Here is a 23,915-nt window from a genome sequence, read left to right as displayed (position 1 = left end):
TCCCCATGTGATCACAGATGCATGACATCACCCAGGAGGCTGGAGCAGGCCAGAGGAGGACCCAGAAAAAGTGCAGGATGTCCCAAGTAGGCCCAGAAGAGGTGAGAGAAGGTAAGTCTAAATATTATTTTATATTTTTACAACTCCCCTGGGCCTCTGCCTATTATACCCTGGGTCTGAAGATATCCCAAAGTATAATAATTTCACTTCTAGTTTGCAGGTAACTAACCTTCAGCGCATCATATGTAACCCAAATCCTTTGGAAAATGCGGTTTAACTCTGGTTTGATCCAAACCAGTTCACTCATTTTTACTGATGAGAAACCAAACATGACTTCGGTCATAAAATTTAATTTAGCACTGGTTATCCCCTGAATATACTTTAGATCAAATGGTTTTCCGGTTCCTGGCTGAGGCACCAGATTTCATCTTTATTTTTAGTTATTATGTATATATTTTTTTTTCTTATAGGAAAGATCTAGAGCACAGCTATGAGTCTACAACAAAATGCATCATACATCTGAGATACGGGACATGTTATCAGATAAAAGTGGATTATTTTAGCAGTGAAGATTTAAAACAACAATTGTATGAACTTGTCTCATTGAGCAAAAATGGTAAGTAGAATTGACAATCCAATTCAAAATCCAAGCAGTGAAAATAATTGAAAATCTTCTGTGATCTTGGAGGTATCTATTCTGTCTCCCCACTCTTCTCAAAGACTTCAGATCAGAATAATATGTGGCTATGAAACTGTTCAATGCTATAGGAATCTCCTTTATCCAGTTGCCTGCGCAGACTATATTATTTCAATGGATTCCACTGGAATGTGTGAGATCGAATATTATTCTAATGTTTAGTAAACAGATATCTAAGGAATCAGAAATCAAGAGTGCTGGGTTTCAACATAGTTTGGTCTGCCCAGACAGAGTCCGTTGTCAGACATGTCTTTCATCCACTTAAAATAAACATGCACACGAGGGTGAAAATGCTTTCTATAGAAAAAATAAAAAAATAGTTTTATTAAGAGTCTCTCAAGAACACTCAAGAAGACCAGAAACCAAATAAAAGTGTGTTTCACAAAAAAAAGGAAGTTGTGAAACCGCTTTAAAATTTTTCATTTACTTTTCTACAAATCATTCATTACAAATAATTGTTAGTTTTGTGATGATTGAGCCACCAGTTTCAATGATACAAAATTTGTGTATGTTAATAATAATAAAAATAAATTTTATTTCTATAGCGCCAACATATTCCACAGCGCTGTACAATTTGTAGGGTTCAAGTACAGACAGATACATTACAAAGAAAGTCGATTCACACAATGGGACTGAGGGCCCTGCTCGCAAGAGCTTACAATCTATGAGGTAGAGGGGGTGACACAAGAGGTAGCAGGGGCGGCATTGCTTATGCAGAGGTCAGACACTTTTGTAATAGAGGTGACTGTCATTACACAAACATAAAACTTTATGAGCCATCAACAGTCGTGTCCTTTAACATGTGGATGGAGCTTGGACCTATAAAGTTAGCATAAGATGGCATCATATGTGGGGAAATGTGGGAGCGGGGACAGAGGAGGGTTAAGGGTCTACGTTAGAAATTGTGATAGGCTTGTCTGAAAAGATGCGTCTTTAGTTTGCGTTTGAAACTGTAGAAATTGGGAGTTAATCTGATTGTCCGGGGTAGAGCATTCCAGAGAAGTGGTGCAGCTCGGGAGAAGTCTTGTATACGAGCGTGGGAGGTTCTGATAATAGAGGATGTAAGTGTTAGGTCATTGAGTGAACGGAGAGCACGGGTTGGGCGGTAGACACAGATGAGGGAGGAAATGTATGGAGGTGCAGCATTATGGAGAGCCTTGTAGATGAGGGGGATAACTTTATATTTTATTCTATAATGACTAGGCAGCCAATGTAACGACTGGCACAGACCAGAGGCATCGCTGTAGCGTCTAGCCTGATAGATGAGCCTGGCCGCTGCATTCAGAATAGATTGTAGAGGGGAGAGTTTAGTGAGGGGAAGACCGATTAGTAAGGAGTTACAGTAGTCAAGGCAAGAATGAATCAGAGAGACAATAAGTGTCTTTAGTGTATCTCTGGTAAGGAAAGGGCGTATTCTGGAGATGTTTTTGAGGTGGAGGTGACATGAACGTGCGAGTGATTCAACATGAGGGGTGAAGGAAAGGTCTGCGTCAAACATAACCCCGAGGCAGCGGGCCTGCTGCCTAGGAGTTATAGTAAGGCCTGAGACTGCAATGGATATATCAGGGACAGATCTATTAGATGGTGGAAACAGTAGTAGTTCAGTCTTGGAGAGATTTAGTTTCAGATAGAGTGAGGACATGATATTTGAGACAGCAGAGAGACGGTTGCTGGTGTTCTGTATGAGTGCAGGGGTGATGTCACGATGTTACAATCACACCAAAGGAAATAATTCCAGGGTTGAGACTTAAAAATTTGCACAAATACACAGCCTAATACACAAGTCTAATGTATATGATTAAATAAGACTTAATCTTTGGAGGCATTAAACAGTGGAGGAAATAGGATCCTTTCAGAAAGTCTTGCACATTGACAAACACCTACTCTATGTTGTTTTCTATTCAATTCTTGTTTTAAAGTGGGGGAGACCAACAATTTTTAGTATTTAAGTTAGTTGATCTCTCAGGGTAGCAGAGGAAAGCACTCGTGGCAAACAAAATAATGCTACATACTCATCTGTGGGGTCCTATCTGTTCTTCTGGTCTGCTGCAGGACCAGAAGAATTGACAAATGGATAATAATGGATCAGGAACTGACAGACACAAAAAAATAGTTGGACAAGACGTGCTTGACGGATTTTTCCTTCCGGCAATCTCTGATGGGTCTGCACCCAGGGTGAACATAGCCTTACTTATTTTTCTCTTTGCTGATACATCACCATTACCTAAAATGTTACCATTGAGGCCAGCGATTGCCAGCAGCGTTCGCAGGTCCTCACTATTCATGTCCCGGCCCTATTCAAAAACCCTTTAGAGGGAATGTGTCGCCTGAAATGTACCTATTTTTCTAAATCAGGTTTTATGTTCAAGTTTATTTTTAAATACGTTTTGGTCTGGATTTTAAACATTTTCTTTGATATTACCTATATTTTATAAAATTTCTAAAAAATCACTTTCTCCAGTCATGCTGGCACTACATAACATTTATAACAATTTTTCAGCATAACCAAAGGATTTGTGCTTGCAGGTTATTTGGGGGAGGGGGACGACCATGCAAATTCGATAGATGGAAATTAATGATTGGCTACATCATCTATTCTCATTATTTTACAGATACAGCTAATGAAGATCTTCTCAATAAGAAGATCAGGGACAAAGCATATGAGTGTTTACTGAATAGATTTGCCATTTTAACAAACTGTAATATCGCTGACATTAAGAAGGTAAATTAATATTTAAGTCTGTGTCCGGCTTTACTTCCAGATTGCCTGTATCCTAACCTGTACGATTATGACAGAGGTATGTTTATTGCCAGAGTCATGCCTGAATTACACTCCGTACCCTGATCACCAGAATTCTTCACCATTTTTCACCTGAATCAGTGGCGTAACTACCAGGGTAGCTGTGTGCCATAGGGCTCGGACATTAGGTGGCCCGGTGGTCCCCTGATGTGGATTTTTTTTATAGACTGTTACTTGCTGGAGTAAATACATTATGTATATTTACTTGCCACTCCTCGCTCCTGCTCACAGATGCCTGTGCTCCTCCTTCTGTGGATGCGGAGGTGGCTGTGAGCAGGAGAAGGGATTGGTAATGAGGCCCACGAACGCCACAAACACTGCATTCATTATACTCTGGATACTCAATACTATTAGACCCCAGAGTCCAGAGTATAATGATCAGAGGGCCAGGAGAGGTGAGTGAACATAAAAAACAGTATTACTTACCTCTCCTGCGCTCCAGCAGGTTTCAGGTCTATTTGGTGACGTCCCAGACATCACGTGGGCTGGGCCTGCGTCATTATGCATCGCGAAGCAGGCCTGGCTCATGTGACTTCTGTACCAACATTAAAGATGGCTGAAATCAGCAGGGAGTGTGCCAGAGCCTGGGAGAGGTCAGTAAGAGTGTTTTTAAGTAAGTAAGTTTTTTTTTTCATGGTTGCAACCTTTCCTGGGTCTCCAATAATTATACTCTGGGGTCTGAAAAAGACTCCAGAGTTTAATAATTGTTCATGGGTGGCCCACTATGGGGCATAATACTGTGTGCAGGGGCCACTATGGGGCATAATACTGTGTGCAGGAGCCACTATGGGGCATAATAGTGTGTGCAGGAATACGATTTGTGCGGGGGGGGGGGGGGGGAGTCAGTAAGGATCGGGTGGACATGAACAAAGCTGTGCAGCAAAGTCTGTATTTAGCCACCATGAGAGTGATGATGTGAGCAAAAGACATAATCCTGGAGAACTATAGTACAAGAAGAATGCTGTACAAGGCCTGATTGCTGTCACTGAGCAAGGTAACAGCCTAGCAGTCAGAAGGATGCATGGAGAAGCAGGACAGCTCCACATAAGGTGACCGTTGCAACGCGTGCAAGAAGTGCTCAGTTGAACCGGGCTATTACAGAAAGCAGCCAGAGACCCACAGTGGCACTGTAGGATGGGCAAATAATGGCAGTCCCATCCATGGCAGTCCAAACTGACAAAAATCAGAAAAGAAAATCTTTTGCCTGATAAAATGGTAAAAAGAAACACAATAGATCCCATTATAGTCAGCGTGGTTCACTGGGATCGGATTGTGTTTGTCATATGGATCACTGGATCGGATACTGATATTTCAGTTTTTAGTTCCTATAATGGAACTGAGATATATATGTTTAAAAGAATGTGCCTTGTATCTTTTACTTAAAATTTTAAATGTATCCCATTTTACAAATAAAAAAAATATATATATTTATTTTTAACATATCTTATAAACATATCTTACAATATATATTATTCATGTTATTATTTTTTTAAGGTTCTTCAAAAGTACAAAAAGTACAGTGATATTGTACTGTGTCGGGAGGTTGAGCAGTTTGCCGGGAGATCTGAGTTATATTTTGGATCTGGGAAAAATTCATCTGAGGATCGACTTGCATTAAAGGTAATCAAAATCTTTCTCTTCACGTATTCTAAAATGCTGCAGTACAGAAGATAAGTAGATTAAAGAGCTCTGCTAATTCTCATGTATAACAAGGACCAGAATTATTTCACACCTACCTTCTGTATGGAAATTGCCTCGTTAGATTTGGAATAAGTCCGTTTTTAGTAACATGCTAATGAGCTTCCACCTTGCACCGTAAGTGTCTGTGTGCACTGTCTGCTCTATGTGTATATATGTATAGCAGAGGCTGCTGTGCTGATGACTCGTCTCTGCTATACATACACATAGAGCAGACTGTGATCACAGACACTTCCGATGCACGGTGGAAGCTCATTAGCATGTGAATAAACCCAGACTTATTCAAAGACTACTGAGGCATTTTACATACAAAAGGTACATGTGAAATAGCCTATCTAAAAATGACTTTTCCCAATGATAGAGCCCCTTTAAAGAAAGAGAGCAATTTGATCCAGATTGTGCATCGCAGCTTGCTACAATGAACTTGTTCTTCTTTCCTTAGTGACGAGTATATAATAACCATCAATTTACTGTACAGTTGAGACACTTTCGACCTTATATTAGTCAATGTATTGTATTTTGAGAGGTTATGGGACACCTGAACTGAAAATTTTTATTTATCATGTGTTCCTCAATGCAAAATTAAAGAACTGTTTAAAATTTGCCACCATTTTGCTGCTGTAGAGCCTGTGTAACCTCTTCTCCTGTTTAGTCGTCCTGCTATAACTACTATATCTTCTTCTTAATGCCACTTTCCAATATCCAACACTCTTTTTTTTTTTTTTTTTTTTTTTTTATGTACAGTGTTGGCCAAAAGTATTGGCACCCCTGCAGTTCTGTCAGCTAATACTCAGTTTCTTCCAGAAAATGATTGCAAGCACAAACTCGTTGGTATTAATATCTTCATTTATTTTGCTTGCAATGAAAAAACATAAAAGAGAATGAAAAAAAAGTCAAATCATTGATCATTTTACACAAAACTCGTGCCAAGAAACTGTCTGTCACATTATGTTTACAATTATGAACTTTAACCACTTCAGTACCGGGCCAATTTGTGGTCCAGGACCAGACACATTTTAGGTTTATTTTGTATGTGCGGTTTTGAGGCCTGTAACGTTTTTCTCGTATGTCTCAGTCAACTAATTTTTGCGTCTTTTTTCGGGGACACATAGGGCTTTATTTTTATGTTATCTTTATTTTCGAATGTGTTTTAATTTTCTTTATATCTGGGAAAATATAAACAAAATAGGAGGGAAATTGTGTCTGGTTTTCAATTTAAAAAAAAAAAATTAATAACACAAAGTGTCACTGAAAAACTTTATAATATAGTTTTTCCTCTCCGTTATGGTCATTTTTATTTTGTATGGTGTCGTGGGGGGTGGGGCTATAACCTTTAATAACGGCGTTTTATTAGCGTATTTATTTATTTTTATTTTATTTACATTTTTTTAAAAACTTTTATTATATATATATATATATATATATATATATATATATATAATTTTTTTTATTTTTTTTTTTCAGATTGTGTCCCCATAAGGTAATAAGAGACCTTTGGAGACATCTAATCACTTATTTTTTTTGTACTGGAGGCTGATTTCTCCTATAACTGGGGCTGCTACATTTAACCTCAGATACAGGAGGAATCCAGCCTCCTGCACACTGTATATACAGTATGCAGAGCTGATCTGAGTCCTGTAGGACCCAGCAGCTCTGGCAGGACACTGCTCCAAGTGGATCACGTGTCTGCCGGGTCAGAGGGCAGCTGATTTATGGCAGCGTCCATGGCTGTGTATACAGCGCTCATTGAGCGCTGTATACACAGTGATCGAGAAGGCAGGGGAGGTAATAAATCTTCCCTGCTATCTCTCTGGGAGCTCCGGCTGAAGTTACAGCCAGCTCCTAGTGAAAGCAGCTACATGATCTCCGTGCAGCTGCTGTGTTCTGATGGACGTACTGGTACGTCCTGTTAGAACAAGGCAACCACTTCCCGGATGTATATATTCTATGGGCGGTCCGGAAGTGGTTAAAGGGGTTTTCCGAGCAAAAATTTATTTTGTTAAAAAAATGTCTGTTAGAGCTATTAATGGGTGAATAAATGAACCCATATACTTTTAGCCGTGTTTTGAGAGATTTCTGGGTGTCCCTGGGAGCTCCTGGTATCTTCTGCATTTTTACATGCTTCAGCTTCCTTCTATGTAACTTCCTCACTAAACTCTCACCTAACGCCCCTCTTCTTCCTCACTCCCTCCCTGTCTCTCTAGCTATCTCGCCCTTTCCTACCTACTCCGGCCCTGACCCCATTATACAGTATACTTACCTTCCTGCGAGACAGTGCGTGCGCTCCTCCACTGCTGCTCTGTTCCCTGCTGAAGCTGCGTAGTAGAGGTGGATTGTCGACAGCAGAGCAGCGGTCGGAGAAGAGGGCACCTCTGCCGAATCAGTAAGGAAGGAGGATCCATCTCGCAGGAAGAGGTGTGGAGGGTAAGTATAATGGGCTGAATGGGAGGAGGGAGTAGTACTTTCCAGAAATGGGGATCGTCACCAGGTAATCAAAAAATGTGGATAAGTATACATTTTTGATTAATTATGTTATTTAGAAAGTAGGAGGAGGGAGGGTGTTTAGATTAGTGTACGGCTTTACAGTTATCCTAGACAACCCCTTTAAGTCTGTTAGTTGCTTATTTCATTCACATTCACATTATTATACCTAGTGAACTGGCATCAGCCTTATCTGAAGAATTTCTACTTTACCAAAAATAAATACTCGTATATACTCGAGTATAAGCCGAGTTTTTCAGCACAGTCTTTGTGTTGAATAAGCCCCCCTCGGCTTATACTCGAGTCAAGTAAAAAAAAAAAAAATATTTTTTTTTTTGGGGGGGAGGGGGGTGTCTATGACAACCACAATATCAATATCACAATAGTAATGTATAGACTCTCCCATAAAATAGTGAAAAAACAATAGGAGCTTTAAAAAATATAATAAAAAAATAAAATAAATAAAAGTTGTAAATCCCTCCTTTCCCTGGAATACATATAAAAGTAGAAAATTACTGTGAAACACAAACACATTAGGTATCCTGTGTCTACTGAATATAGGGAATCTGCAGTGCTCTTGTTCCATTGGGAAAGGGTTAATAGGAGCACTGCAGATCCCCTATATTCAGCCAGGCTGAATTCCAAGTGGGGGGAAAAAAACAGTCCTCAAGCTCAGGGAAGGGGCAGACAGACAACCAAACACCCCCTCCCCTTCCCCAGCAACTACTGCACCCAAAATCTCCGACCATTTTAATTTTTGAAATTTTCCAATAGCTGCTGCATTTCCCCCCCTCGGCTTATACTCGAGTCAATAAGTTTTTCCAGTTTTAGGGGCCTTGGTTTATATTTGGGTTGGCTTATACTCGAGTATATACGGTACATTACTGGTCTTATCCTTCTGTATTACAGGCTATTTTGAAAGGTCTGACAAGTCCACAGAATTCAGACAGTGAAAAAGGCAACTGGAAATACAAAGTTACTGCGGTAAAAGAAATTGTAGTGTATATACCCAGCAAATTTCTGTATGGCGGGAAAGAAATACTGGAGATGCCAGGAACAGATGATTCAGACACTCTTGCTTTAGATTTTATCAATAAGGCTTTGAACATGGTAAGTTGGAAAGGGTAAGGGTGAATTACAGGTATTGGGAAATATGTGATGCATCAGGATGAGAAACGATTGTTATATAGAAAAATGTATATACACTCTCAAAGTACATGCTACATTGAAAGATTCAAACAAATGGAGCTCATCTTTCTGTATCCTAGTGGACTGTAAGAAATGAATCTGAATTCTGGTTCATGTAGGCAATAAGGGCACATTGTTTTTATGTTGTAGTTTCCATATGAAATGAAAATTACTCTTTGTTTCCAGGTTGATGGTGTATTTGTATTGAGTGAATATTCCGTCAAAATTGTTGAAAAAGAAGTCAAAGATATTCTGGTTAACAGTGATTTCATGAAGAAATGGAAGAAATATCCTGGACGTTACCCTTTAATGTTTCTTGCATATCCAGAGAAGGTAACTAACTATAAACCACTGAGAAATCTCTCATGGACAGTAAAGCTAATTTTATATGTTTATTTGCATATCACATTAAAGGGATTCTACCATTAAAACTTTTTTTTTGTGGATAAGACGTCGGAATAGCCTTTAGAAAGGCTATTCGTCTCTTACCTTTAGATGTGATCTCCGCCATGAGTTCTCTTGCAGCGATGGGGGCGGGCCCCAGCGCTCAAACAGCGATGAAGGCGTCCCCACCGCTGCCAGAGAAGGGTCTCCAAGCGCCACCTCCTTCTTCGTCAGCCGCATCATGTTCAATGTCTTCTTCCGGTGCAGGCTCCTAACCTAGCAGAGCAGACTGCACAGGTCACGGGAAAATGGCCGCTAACAATACTGTGCAAGCGGCCATTTTCCCGTGGTCTGCGCAGTCTGCTCTGCTAGAAGTTACGAGCCTGCGCCGGAAGACAATGAAGATGACGCGGTGGATGAAGAAAGAGGCGGCGCTTGGAGACACTTCTCTGGCAGTGGTGGGGATGCCCTCATCACTGCGGGAGAACTCATTTGCATACCGGTAAAAAACGGTATTTCTAAGGAACGGCGCAGCGGAGACCACGTCTAAAGGTAAGAGATGAATAGCCTTTCTAAAGGCTATTCCAACGTCTTATCCACAAAAAAAAAAAAATGTTTTAATGGTAGAATCCCTTTAAGGAGATCTGTTCTCCAGTACATCATTTTAGACATAAACAGGATTGTGGCACAAAGAAGACTGGAAACAGTTTTCAATATTTCCTTTAATATATTGATTGTGTTGAAGATTCTGCAATGTCATACATGCTTATTTTAGTTTTTAACCTAATATATATAAATGTACATCTTATACAGAAGAGTTTATCTTTCATATATCATGTTCTCTGCTCACCCTACTCATTTCTGTAATGGATTAAGAGATTTCACACACAATAGGAATAGAGATGGGTAAAACTTTGAGGCTAAATCAAAAAAAGCACTGCAGGAAAATCTGGAAGAGCATTGTGGTTTTTCCCATAGTGCTTTCTACTTCTATTATACTTATAGGGAAACCTCCAGGGTTTCTGTAAGTATAATTCACATGCGTCAATTTGTAAAAATGTGGCGGTTTTGGAAATGGCAGCATTACGGCTGTGCATATTTTTCTGCAATATGTGGATGATATTTGCTAGAATTGTAGCCACTTTTCAGTGACTAAAACGCTGCTGTTTTTGCTGCAGCATTTCCAACGTGACTAAACCTCGGTGTTTATGCAACGTGGGGCCTCAGCCTGAGGATTCGTTTAGTTTCAGGTTCAGCTCAAATATTTTAATCACAATCCGGAATTTACCGTATATACTTGAGTATAAGCCGAATTTTTCAGCACAGTTTTTGTGCTGAAAAAGCTCCCCTCGGCTTATACTCAAGTCGGCAAAAAAAAAAAAAAAAAAAATTATAAAAATAGGGGGAGAGGTCTATGACCAGCAGCAATATCAATGTATAGAATCTCCCATAAAATAGTGGAGAAAAAAAAGAAGCTTTAAAAAATATAAAGAAATTAAAAGTTCTAAATCCCTCCTTTTCCTAGAATAGACACAAAAGTAGAAAATGACTGTGAAACACATACACATTAGGTATCCCTGTGTCTGAAAGTGCCCATTCTACTGAATATAGGGGATCTGCAGTGCTCCTGTTCCATAGGGAAGGGGTTAATAGGAGCACTGCAGATACCCTATATTCAGCCAGGCTGAATTCCAAGTGGAAAAAAAAAAAAAAAACAGTCCTCAATTTCAGGGAAGGGGCAGACAGACAACCAAAACACCCCCTCCCCTTCCCCAGCACCCAGCAGCTACTGCACCCAAAAACTCCGACCATTTTAATTTTTGAAATTTTCCAGTAGCTGCTGCATTTCCTCCTCAGGCTTATACTCGAGTCAATAACTTTTCCCAGTTTTTGTGATAAAATTAGGGGCCTCGGCTTATATTCGGGTCGGCTTATACTCGAGTATATATGGTAAATTGCTTCAATGCATAATTTATAGCACTATCAGGGCTCCTATGACTTCATCTGGCCCATCTGTCAGCTAAAAAGCTTCACTATCTTCTGATTAGAATAACAGTCAGAAGAGAAACAGTACTCCTGCCTTTGTGAGAGCAAATACCATTGCTACATAGCTTTGGTAGAGTGACTATTTACAGAATTTCAAGAAAAAAATTGTGGCACAATGTCAGTGAGTCTGACCTGCCAGCTGAAAAAGCTGGACTATCTTGGAAAATGGAAATGAAAAGGGTTCTCTGATCATGAGAAAAGCACTTTGTTAGCCAGAAAAGAACCTGGATTATACTGTCCATTATCCCTTTGTGGGAGAAAATGGCGCAACAAAATGGCAGTGGAATGACAATTTGCAGAATTTCAAGAAAAACCAATGTCGGCCTCCCTCACCAGCTGTGAAATATCAAGGACACCCCTTTGCATCAAAAAGAAAGTCTTCCTCCTCCAGTCTGAGTCCTTGGTCTTCCACTACCAGACCCAGTTTTTCATCCTCTACCAGTTCCTCTTGCACCGCCCAATACATAGAAGCTTTTACTATTCTTCCATCTGTTATTGTCAGACTGTGAGTGTTTCCTGTAAGATACATATTAAAGGGGTGATCTCACTGATACTGCAGTTGTTCCTTTGACACATTTGTTGGCCTCCTTAAAGGACTTTAGAAAGTGACACACTTTCATGAGTTTCCAGAGGCAAGTTTCAAAATAAGACATTGTTCCTGTGGTTTGATACATGCAGTAATCATTCAAACAGTCACTCCAGCATGTGCAATGCCATGTGCACTTTACCTTACAGCCATGAAACTAAGGAGGGGGAGTTAAAACAAAGACTTGCCTTGGTGGAGTTGGGGGCAGGAAATAGTCCAGTGAGAAGGAACCAAAGGAGGCAGATGAGTCTTGCTTGTTGTTGGAACTAAGCCTACATCCACATGTTGTTAGTACTAGCACCAGGCCTTCTTGCATTTCTGGACTATGGCCACTGCTGCTCAATACAATGACCCAGTTTGTCATGAAAGGTATTGTCCTTGCCCATAATTTCCGCTCTACGTATCAATGGTAGTGTGCACCATTCTCCACATGAACATATCCAAAGAGAAGCCCACATGCAATATAAAGCAATGACAGCTTTTCTAGAGAAATTATGGAGAATGTTATCAGTTGGCCAAATGCAGTGGAATTCTCTAAGTGGTACAGCAGCAACTGCACTGTCATCAACTTGGCCAGGTGTGGAGCGACTTAAAGTTACGCACTGGACATAAAGTTGCAGTTTCCTGGACACAAATGGGTGACTGATGTTGGCATGGAGGAGGAGAATTAACACACAGATGATGATTGCGAAGAAGAACATGTGCTAGGTGTAGATGTAGCATCTCCATAAAAATAATGGAGAGAAGAAGTAGGACAGTCTTGCCCACTTTGCCTGCCAATGCCACTGGCCAATTCTATTTTGCGAAATTAGTTGGTGACACCATTTCATGTAAATATGGAGAGGCCTAGTTCCTACATGCATGCTTGCATAGCCATGGCTTGTTTTCTGTTGGCAGATTTTGCCAAGGATTTTCCATTTGGTAATGTACAAACATTTCCATGTCAAAAATTCTCCTGTCAACACCAGCAGCATTGGAAAAGTGTCTGCAAGTGCCACCATCTGCATTACCATGGCCCAAAATTGCCTTAGACCTACCCTGGGCGTTTTTTATATGCTAGGACCACAGTCATATCTTCTACCTCTGCCTCCTATACATTCAAAAATACTGTTTTCATCAAAGTCCTCAGGAAGAGCAATAACAGAAAACCTTGGGCTAAAAGATCACCACAGAAGACATGATCGACAGTGCTGGAGGCCCTGCATTATGTGTTACAACAGCAGAGGAGAAGGATATTATATACTGTCAGATATTATATACTGCTGTGAATGAGGAGAGCAAGAACAGTAATCAAAAGCTTCATAATTAGTAAGTCCAGCAACCCTGCAGCTACTGTCATGGCCAGAAATGGTGGTGTTGTTGCCGCCACCCACATTCTTATTGTTAGTACTTGCATTGGTGGATAGAGTGATAGCAGCACAGTTATTTCCTCCCTCTTCAGCTTTAGCCTTTCCCCTGCCCTGTTTTATCCAATCGTTTTACTTCACTGCCTATATAATAATGACTGGCGACAATTCAGATTTTTTTATTTTATTTTTTTTTAACAAAAAGAGAATTATTAAAGAAATAAGATGTTGGCATTTGGAAAAGGTGACTGAGTGATAGTCAGCCTGGAATGTTTCTATTGCAGAAAAAAAAGCCTTCATTTCTGAAAACCGCAGCATGTCATTTATACCTTTTGGAAACACTCACATTTTCCCTATAATGTTAACATTGGAAGAAAATCCATAGAGGAAAAACAAAATGAAAAACGCTGCGGAAAAAAAATGTTTTTTTTTTCTGCAGCTTTTTTAGCTGTCTTTTGCTACGTGGGGCCTTATCCTAAAACTGCACAAGTTCTAATTTTTATAAATCTAATCTTTGTTAGACTAAAGAGGCAGCTAAAAAAAAATGAATGTACTTCTCCTTGTTATGTTACATGGTAGAACACTCTTCTTGAACTTTAATATTACAATCTTATTTTTTCTCAAGAATGCAAAATTTCAGTTTAAAAAGGGAGAGAGAGAAAAAATCGAAATCTTGGAGAATACAGAGAAGGAGAAAAGATCAACTGAGTTGACAGAGTTCTGTAAATTGATTGAAATGGTAAGACATGTTATATATCAAATTTATATCACAAAGCGTTGCCCTTTTCTGAAAAACAATTTTCTCTGTTTCAGCAGTTTTTATAAAGTTTTCTTAAACCGAAACCAAAACTAGATACAAGTGAATGTACCATATTGAAAATGTTAAAACTAAACCTCATCATTCCCAGTACTGAGGAGGCAAACAACCATTTTTTTATGGTCAAACAGTTTCTCAACATCAAGTTACCAGCAGCAATAGTGTTTTCTCTTCACTGCTAGGTCTGATGTTATTGAAACTGCATGGGTCTCACCAATCATTGTTGCAAAGTAGCCCAGTAAAATCAGATGATGTGTAATATGTGACAAGCAAATAAGGCTATTTGAAGAGAGAAGGCACATCACACCCAACATTGATGAAACTCTCACAAACCTAAATGAGGCAAAAACAATGGCGTAAGTAAAATCATGTGGGCCCCAATGCAATCTTCTGTCTGGGGCCCCCTACCTCATCCCTACAGCGAATGCTTGATAGTGATGGTTACGGGTGCTGAGGAGTTTGATCTTCTAAAAATTTGATTTTCTAAAATTGGTCTCAAATCTGGTTTTCATCAGCAAGAGTTAGATCTAGACTCCAGGTATATCACAATGTTTAGCATTGCTGTGGGCCTGGGAGATTCAAAAACTTGAACATTTCATCAGCTGCAGAGATATTTCAGAATGTTATTAGATAGGTTCTTTCAGGAATACCTGGGTCTTCAATATCAGTGATGGCATCCTAAGAGTTGTTACAACCCAAGACAAGAGGGCCGGAAACACCACGATTTGCCGACGCGGGAAAAATCGCTGCGTTTTACAGTATTTGCAAATTGGATGGGATTCATGCAAATCCCATGCCCACTTTGCATTTAAAACCACAGCGCGGACACACTGCGATCTCCGAAACCGGTTTTGGAAATCGCAGCATGTCAGTTATATCTACGGAAACGCCAGCAGTAGATATAATGGTAACAGAAAGTCTGCAGAGGAAAACCCTGTGAACTTTCTGTTCAAAGCACTGCAGGAAGAACCACAAAGTGTTCCTGCCACAGTTGTTCCTGCAGAGCTTTAGCGCTGGAAATCATCCCGTGGGGCCTTAGCCTAAAGCCATCAAAATGGCAGAGTAAAATCTTTTTTTTTTTTTTTTAGCCTCAAAATGTCAGATATTTTCAATTTTCTTGGACAGTTCTCATACTTTGGATGTTTCATACCTGATCAGTCCACTATTTCTGAGCCTGTGCGGCAACTAACAAAGAAGACACTCCTTGGTCATGGGTTAGTGAACATCAATCAGCATTTAACACACTGAAGTCCAGCCTGACGTGATGTAGTCATGGCCCATTTTGAGCCTTTGAAGTCTACAGACCTTGTAGATGATTCCAGTCCAGTAGCCCTTGGTACAATTTTAAGTCAGGTGTCCAAAACTGAAAGCATCTCTGCTATGTCCTAAGGGCTCGTTCACATCTGCGCCCAGGAGTCCGTTTTGCAGGTTTCCATTTCCTGCAAAAAACAGAGTTTTTCTCATTTGAATGGGTTTGAAAGGTGTCCGACCGTGAGCGCCGGTGAGCGTTTTATGCGCTCCGCGGCGGAACCGTTTTTTTTTTTTTAAACTGGACACCGAGTCGGACATGCAGTACTCTGTGTCCGGTTTAAAAAAATGGTCTCGCCACGGAGAGCATAAAACACTCACCGGCGCTCACGGCCGGACTCAGCATGGCAGATTTCCGTCTTCTGCGTGCAGAAAACGGAAACCTGATAAAGGAGACCCGAACACTAGTGTGAACCCAGAGTCAGTCAGTAAGAAAATAACAGAGGCGGAACAGATCTACTCACAACATGGAGAAACTGTTGATGTTGTATGGGAATACCGTCAATTTTTATCTATACCTGTTTGGTCCCCAGTTTGCAGTGATGTGTGATCACAAACCATTCATTCTCATCTTTAAAAAATGTTACTATATGAGCCTCCCCCACAAACGTTTCCATTTGGGGTACATATGGTACCATTTTGGGGAAAATATTGGTTTTTTGGAAAACCATATAAATTCATAAAATCATTTTAAAATATTAAATGTATTTTGAAATATAAGCAATAAAAAGATGTCTTTCACACACAAAAAATAATCCAAGACAAGCAACAAAGTAAGAAAGATATGATTCTAATAAATATAAATAAATAGGAATTCCCTTTTAAGAAAGTGGAAGGAGAAGGAAAGCAGCTTGATAAGTGGAGAAAGAGGTATTTTTCTTAAATAACATAAGTTGTCTTTTTTGATCTTTGTTTGTACTATTATGGAACTTTGTTTATTATCAGAGGTTGAGCTGATCCGTATGCTTTTCCATTTATTTTGCTTCTGATGTTCCAGAACTAATTTTACAAAATGTTGTGCTTCATCTAGAAATCGCTGCCACGAAAAATGGACTCTGCAATATTTACTTCTTATATACTGCCAGTTCTTCACACATCCATCCACGCTCAAGAGGTAAAGACATTCCAATTGTTGGGGGCACAAGACCCCCAGAGCTATGTTGTTGTAGCTTCAAATTAAATAATAGGCCTGGATAAGCTACACCCATCCTTGAGGCCTGGAGAAATCACAAAGACACAGCTGGTGGTGTATCAAAATGAATTCTGATTTTAATGGTAGGGAAAGGTAGTTTAAATACAATACAGACAAGAGCAGGTTGGACTATAACATAAGATAGTTGGCATAACATGATTGGTGGTAGAGTTGTGTCATAAACCTAGCCTGTGACTATTGGCTAAAGCCTATTGTAATCTCCATCTCATTATTACTATCCAAACTGGGATGGACTTTCTCATGAAACAAAGTCTAGATGCATACAGTCCTATGAAAAAGTTTGGGCACCCCTATTAATCTTAATCATTTTTAGTTCTAAATATTTTGGTGTTTGCAACAGCCATTTCAGTTTGATATATCTAATAACTGATGGACACAGTAATATTTCAGGATTGAAATGAGGTTTATTGTACTAACAGAAAATGCGCAATATACATTAAACCAAAATTTGACCGGTGCAAAAATATGGGCACCTCAACAGAAAAGTGACATTAATATTTAGTACATCCTCCTTTTGCAAAGATAACAGCCTCTAGTCGCTTCCTGTAGCTTTTAATCAGTTCCTGGATCCTGGATAAAGGTATTTTGGACCATTTCTTTCTACAAAACAATTCAAGTTCAGTTAAGTTTGATGGTCGCCGAGCATGGACAGCCCGCTCTCAAATGATCTGAAAACAAAGATTGTTCAACATAGTTGTTCAGGGGAAGGATACAAAACGTTGTCTCAGAGATTTAACCTGTCAGTTTCCACTGTGAGGAACATAGTAAGGAAATGGAAGACCACAGGGACAGTTCTTGTTAAGCCCAGAAGTGGCAGGCCAAGAAAAATATCAGAAAGGCAGAGAAGAAGAATGGTGAGAACAGTCAAGGACAATCCACAGACCACCTCCAAAGAGCTGCAGCATCATCTTGCTGCAGATGGTGTCACTGTGCATCGGTCAACTATACAGCGCACTTTGCACAAATAGAAGCTGTATGGGAGAGTGATGAGAAAGAAGCCATTTCTGCACGTACGCCACAAATAGAGTTGCCTGAGGTATGAAAAAGCACATTTGGACAAGGCAGCTTCATTTTGGAAACAAAGATTGAGTTGTTTGGTTATAAAAAAAGGCGTTATGCATGGTGTCCAAAAAGAAACAGCATTCCAAGAAAAACACATGCTACCCACTGTAAAATTTGGTGGAGGTTCCATCATGCTTTGGGGCTGTGTGGCCAATGCCGGCATCGGGAATCTTGTTAAAGTTGAGAGTAGCATGGATTCCACTCAGTATCAGCAGATTCTTGAGAATAATGTTCAGGAATCAGTGACGAAGTTGAAGTTACGTCGGGGATGGATATTTCAGCAAGACAATGATCCAAAACACCGCTCCAAATCCTCAGGCATTCATGCAGAGGAACAATTACAATGTTCTGGAATGGCCATCCCAGTCCCCAGACCTGAATATCATTGAACATCTGTGGGATGATTTGAAGCGGGCTGTCCATGCTCGGCGACCATCTAACTGAACTTGAATTGTTTGTCCAAAATACCTTTATCCAGGATCCAGGAACTGATTAAAAGCTACAGGAAGCGACTAGAGGCTGTTATCTTTGCAAAAGGAGGATCTACTAAATATTAATGTCACTTTTCTGTTGAGGTGCCCATACTTTTGCACCGGTCAAATTTTGGTTTAATGCATATTGCACATTTTCTGTTAGTACAATAAACCTCATTTCAATCCTGAAATATTACTGTGTCCATCAGTTATTAGATATATCAAACTGAAATGGCTGTTGCAAATACCAAAATATTTAGAACTAAAAATGATTAAGATTAATAGGGGTGCCCAAACTTTTTCATAGGACTGTATATCATGGCAAGAGAGATAATTAATGATCAATAGGCTGGTCAGATCACTCCAGCCTTGGGGCTAACGATCAATAGAATATAGACATCCTGTGTTTGCATCCTCCTTGAAGACAGTTAGTTAGATAAGGATTCATTAAATTCCATTTCCTTATCAACTAAAGAAGGGTCTTTCTTCTTTGATCTTTTGTTTAAAGTCTCAATAGTACACAGCCACCCAAAGCGTTTCCATTAGAGATGAGCGAACAGTGTTCTATCGAACTCATGTTCGATCGGATATTAGGCTGTTCGGCATGTTCGAATCGAATTGAACACCGCGTGGTAAAGTGCGCCATTACTCGATTCCCCTCCCACCTTCCCTGGCGCCTTTTTTGCTCCAATAACAGCGCAGGGTAGGTGGGACAGGAACTACGACACCGGTGACGTTGAAAAAAGTAGGCAAAACCCATTGGCTGCCGAAAACATGTGACCTCTAATTTAAAAGAACAGCGACGCCCAGCTTCGCGTCATTCTGAGCTTGCAATTCACCGGGGACGGAGGTTTCCGTCCAGTTAGCTAGGGCTTAGATTCTGGGTAGGCAGGGACAGGCTAGGATAGGAAGGAGAAGACAACCAACAGCTCTTATAAGAGCTAAATTCCAGGGAGAAGCTTGTCAGTGTAACGTGGCACTGACGGGCTCAATCGCCGCAACCCAACTTTCCCAGGATCCTGAATGGAATACACTGTCAGTGTATTCCCGTATACCCGATATATACCCCCGATACCCGTTCCAACGGTGTGCCCCCCCACCTTCACCCCAGAAATACCCTGCAAGTCCCCTAGCAATAGAATTGGGGCTATATACACCCACTATTTTTGCTAGTGCCATTGTCTGACTGGGAATTCAAAGAATTTATTGGGGTTACGTGCACCCACAATTTTTGCTACTGGTATATAGTGCCATTGTCTGACTGGGAATTCAAAGAATATATTGGGGTTACAAATACCCTCATTTCTTGCTACTGCCATATAGTGCCAGTTTCTGACTGGTAATTCAAAGAATATATTGGGGTTATAAATACCCTCATTTCTTGCTACTGGTATATAGTGCCATTGTCTGACTGGGAATTCAAAGAATATATTGGGGTTATAAAGACCCTCATTTCTTGCTACTGGTATATAGTGCCATTGTCTGACTGGGAATTCAAAGAATATATTGGGGTTACAAATACCCTCATTTCTTGCTACTGCCATATAGTGCCAGTTTCTGACTGGTAATTCAAAGAATATATTGGGGTTATAAATACCCTCATTTCTTGCTACTGGTATATAGTGCCATTGTCTGACTGGGAATTCAAAGAATATATTGGGGTTATAAATACCCTCATTTCTTGCTACTGGTATATAGTGCCATTGTCTGACTGGGAATTCAAAGAATATATTGGGGTTACGTGCACCCACAATTTTTGCTACTGGTATATAGTGCCAATTTCTGACTGGTAATTCAAAGAATATATTGGGGTTACGTGCACCCACAATTTTTGCTACTGGTATATAGTGCCATTGTCTGACTGGGAATTCAAAGAATATATTGGGGTTACAAATACCCTCATTTCTTGCTACTGGTATATAGTGCCATTGTCTGACTGGGAATTCAAAGAATATATTGGGGTTATAAATACCCTCATTTCTTGCTACTGCCATATAGTGCCAGTTTCTGACTGGTAATTCAAAGAATATATTGGGGTTATAAATACCCTCATTTCTTGCTACTGGTATATAGTGCCATTGTCTGACTGGTAATTCAAAGAATATATTGGGGTTATAAATACCCTCATTTCTTGCTACTGGTATATAGTGCCATTGTCTGACTGGGAATTCAAAGAATATATTGGGGTTATAAATACCCTCATTTCTTGCTACTGGTATATAGTGCCATTGTCTGACTGGGAATTCAAAGAATATATTGGGGTTACAAATACCCTCATTTCTTGCTACTGCCATATAGTGCCAGTTTCTGACTGGTAATTCAAAGAATATATTGGGGTTACGTGCACCCACAATTTTTGCTACTGGTATATAGTGCCATTGTCTGACTGGGAATTCAAAGAATATATTGGGGTTACAAATACCCTCATTTCTTGCTACTGCCATATAGTGCCAGTTTCTGACTGGTAATTCAAAGAATATATTGGGGTTACGTGCACCCACAATTTTTGCTACTGGTATATAGTGCCATTGTCAGACTGGGAATTCAAAGAATATATTGGGGTTACAAATACCCTCATTTCTTGCTACTGGTATATAGTGCCATTGTCTGACTGGGAATTCAAAGAATATATTGGGGTTACAAATACCCTCATTTCTTGCTACTGGTATATAGTGCCATTGTCTGACTGGGAATTCAAAGAATATATTGGGGTTACGTGCACCCACAATTTTTGCTACTGGTATATAGTGCCAATTTCTAACTGGGAATTCAAAATGCGCAAGGCTCCCGGAAAGGGACGTGGACGAGGCCGTGGGCGAGGTCGGGGGAATGGTTCTGGGGAGCAAGGTAGCAGTGAAGCCACAGGGCGTCCCGTGCCTACTCCTGTGGGGCAGCAAGCATTGCGCCACTCCACAGTGCCAGGGTTGCTTGCCACATTAACCAAACTGCAGGGTACAAACCTTAGTAGGCCCGAGAACCAGGAACAGGTCTTGCAATGGCTGTCAGAGAACGCTTACAGCACATTGTCCAGCAGCCAGTCAGACTCTGCCTCCTCTCCTCCTATTACCCAACAGTCTTGTCCTTCTTCCTCCCAAAATTCCCAAGCTTCACAGAACAATAACCCCAACTGTCCCTGCTCCCCAGAGCTGTTCTCCGCTCCTTTCATTGTCCCTCAACCTGCCTCTCCACGTCACGATTCCACGAACCTAACAGAGGAGCATCTGTGTCCAGATGCTCAAACACTAGAGTCTCCTCCATCTCCGTTCGATTTGGTGGTGGATGACCAGCAACCCACCCTCATCGACGATGATGTGACGCAGTTGCCGTCAGGGCATCCAGTTGACCGGCGCATTGTGCGGGAGGAGGAGATGAGACAGGAGTTGGAAGAGGAAGTGGTGGATGATGAGGACACTGACCCGACCTGGACAGGGGGGATGTCAAGCGGGGAAAGTAGTGTGGATGTTGAGGCAGGTGCAGCACCAAAAAGGGTAGCTAGAGGCAGAGGCAGAGGTCAGCAGCTTAGGCGAAGCCAGGCCACACCCGGAATCTCCCAAGATGTTCCAGTTCGTACCCAGCCCCGAAAAACTCCCACCTCGAGGGCACGTTTCTCGAAGGTGTGGAGTTTTTTCAAGGAATGCGCCGAGGACAGATATAGTGTTGTCTGCACAATTTGCCTCTCGAAATTGATTAGGGGCTCTGAGAAGAGCAACCTGTCCACCACTTCAATGCGCCGTCATTTGGAATCCAAGCACTGGAATCAGTGGCAGGCAGCAACGGCAGGACAAAGGCCGCCTGCCGTTCACGCCACTGCCACTGCCTCTGCCACTGCCTCTGCCTCTGCCACTGCCACTGCTGACTGTGCTGGCGATGCACTCCCGAGGACGAGCCAGGACACCACTTCATCTGCCTCCGCCACTTTGTTGACTTCTCCCTCATCCTCCCCTGTTCCTGTTTTATCTCCTTCTCCTGCACCATCAGGCGTTTCTTTACAACAACCCACCATCTCTCAGACATTGGAGCGGCGGCAGAAATACACTGCTAACCACCCACACGCGCAAGCCTTGAACGCCAACATCGCTAAACTGCTGGCCCAGGAGATGTTGGCGTTCCGGCTTGTTGAAACTCCCGCCTTCCTGGACCTGATGGCAACTGCGGCACCTCGCTATGCCGTCCCTAGCCGTCACTACTTCTCCCGGTGTGCCGTCCCCGCCTTGCACCAGCACGTGTCACTCAACATCAGGCGGGCCCTTAGTTCCGCGCTTTGCACAAAGGTCCACTTGACCACCGACGCGTGGACAAGTGCATGCGGACAGGGACGCTACATTTCACTGATGGCACACTGGGTGAATGTAGTTGAGGCTGGGACTGCTTCCCAAACTGGCCCGGTGTACCTCGTCTCCCCGCCTAACATTCCTGGCAGGGACACGAGAAGAACACCCCCCCTCCTCCTCCTCCTCTACCGCCTCCTCCTCCGCCACCGCCTCCTCCTCCGCTGTTAGATTGACCCCAGCTACGAGTTGGAAACGTTGCAGCACTGGCGTTGGTAGACGTCAGCAGGCTGTGCTGAAGCTGATCAGCTTGGGGGACAGACAGCACACTGCCTCCGAGGTGAGGGATGCCCTCCTCGATGAGACGGCAATATGGTTTAAGCCGCTGCACCTGGGCCCAGGCATGGTCGTTTGTGATAACGGCCGGAACCTGGTAGCAGCTCTGGAGCTTGCCGGACTCCAACATGTTCCATGTCTGGCCCACGTCTTCAACCTAGTGGTGCAACGTTTCCTAAAGAGCTACCCCAATGTTCCAGAGCTACTGGTGAAAGTGCGGCCACTTTCGCAAGTTGACAGTAGCCGCTGCTAGCTTAAAATCTCTCCAGCAACGCCTGCATGTGCCACAACACCGGCTTTTGTGCGACGTCCCCACACGCTGGAACTCAACGTTTCAGATGTTGAATAGAGTGGTTGAGCAGCAGAGACCTTTGATGGAATACCAGCTACAAAACCCTAGGGTGCCACAGAGTCAGCTGCCTCAGTTTCACATCCATGAGTGGCCATGGATGAGAGACCTTTGTGACATCCTACGGGTCTTTGAGGAGTCCACAAGGAGGGTGAGCTCTGAGGATGCGATGGTGAGCCTTACAATCCCGCTCTTGTGTGTTCTGAGAGAATCCCTGATTGACATCAGGGATAACTCAGATCACACAGAGGAGTCAGGGATAGCATCCGATCCGTCACAGCTGGAGAGTAGGTCCACACATCTGTCCGCTTCATCGCGTTTAATGGAGGAGGAGGAGGAGGAGGAGGAAGAAGAGTTGTCCGATGATGTGATGGTGATACAGGAGGCTTCCGGGCAACTTCGAATCGTCCCATTGTTGCAGCGCGGATGGGTAGACATGGAGGATGAGGAGGAAATGGAGATTGAACTTTCCGGTGGGGCCAGAGGAGTCATGCCAACTAACACTGTGGCAGACATGGCTGAGTTCATGTTGGGGTGCTTTACAACCGACAAGTGTATTGTCAAAATCATGGAGGACAACCAGTACTGGATCTTTGCTATCCTTGACCCCCGGTATAAAAACATCTCGTCTTTTATTCCGGTAGAGGGGAGGGCCAATCGCATCAATGCTTGCCACAGGCAATTGGTGCAGAATATGATGGAGATGTTTCCAGCATGTGACGTTGGCGGCAGGGAGGGCAGTTCCTCCAGTAGGCGACCAAGTTCTCACCGGTCCACACAAACGAGGGGCACACTGTCTAAGGTCTGGGACACCTTGATGGCACCCCCTCGCCAAAGTGCCGCCACAGAGGGTCCTAGTGTCA

General features: G+C 41.9%; 1 protein-coding gene across 1 annotated transcript in view; it reads left to right on the top strand.

Moving 5' to 3' along the window:
- The window catches only part of LOC142187284 (uncharacterized), a 91,828-nt gene that overhangs the window by 32,316 nt on the left and 35,597 nt on the right, over positions 1-23,915 (top strand). The window contains exons 7-13 of the mRNA XM_075261510.1: positions 471-616; positions 3,310-3,419; positions 4,992-5,117; positions 8,586-8,786; positions 9,051-9,197; positions 13,852-13,965; positions 16,382-16,465. Coding sequence (XP_075117611.1) covers positions 471-616; positions 3,310-3,419; positions 4,992-5,117; positions 8,586-8,786; positions 9,051-9,197; positions 13,852-13,965; positions 16,382-16,465 — 928 coding nt within the window. The remainder of the gene's footprint in view (positions 1-470; positions 617-3,309; positions 3,420-4,991; positions 5,118-8,585; positions 8,787-9,050; positions 9,198-13,851; positions 13,966-16,381; positions 16,466-23,915) is intronic.

Source organism: Leptodactylus fuscus, chromosome 1 (assembly GCF_031893055.1).
Source record: "Leptodactylus fuscus isolate aLepFus1 chromosome 1, aLepFus1.hap2, whole genome shotgun sequence".
NCBI lineage: Eukaryota > Metazoa > Chordata > Amphibia > Anura > Leptodactylidae > Leptodactylus > Leptodactylus fuscus.
Note: the sequence above shows the minus strand (reverse complement) of the source record. Positions and strands in the feature narration are given on the sequence as shown.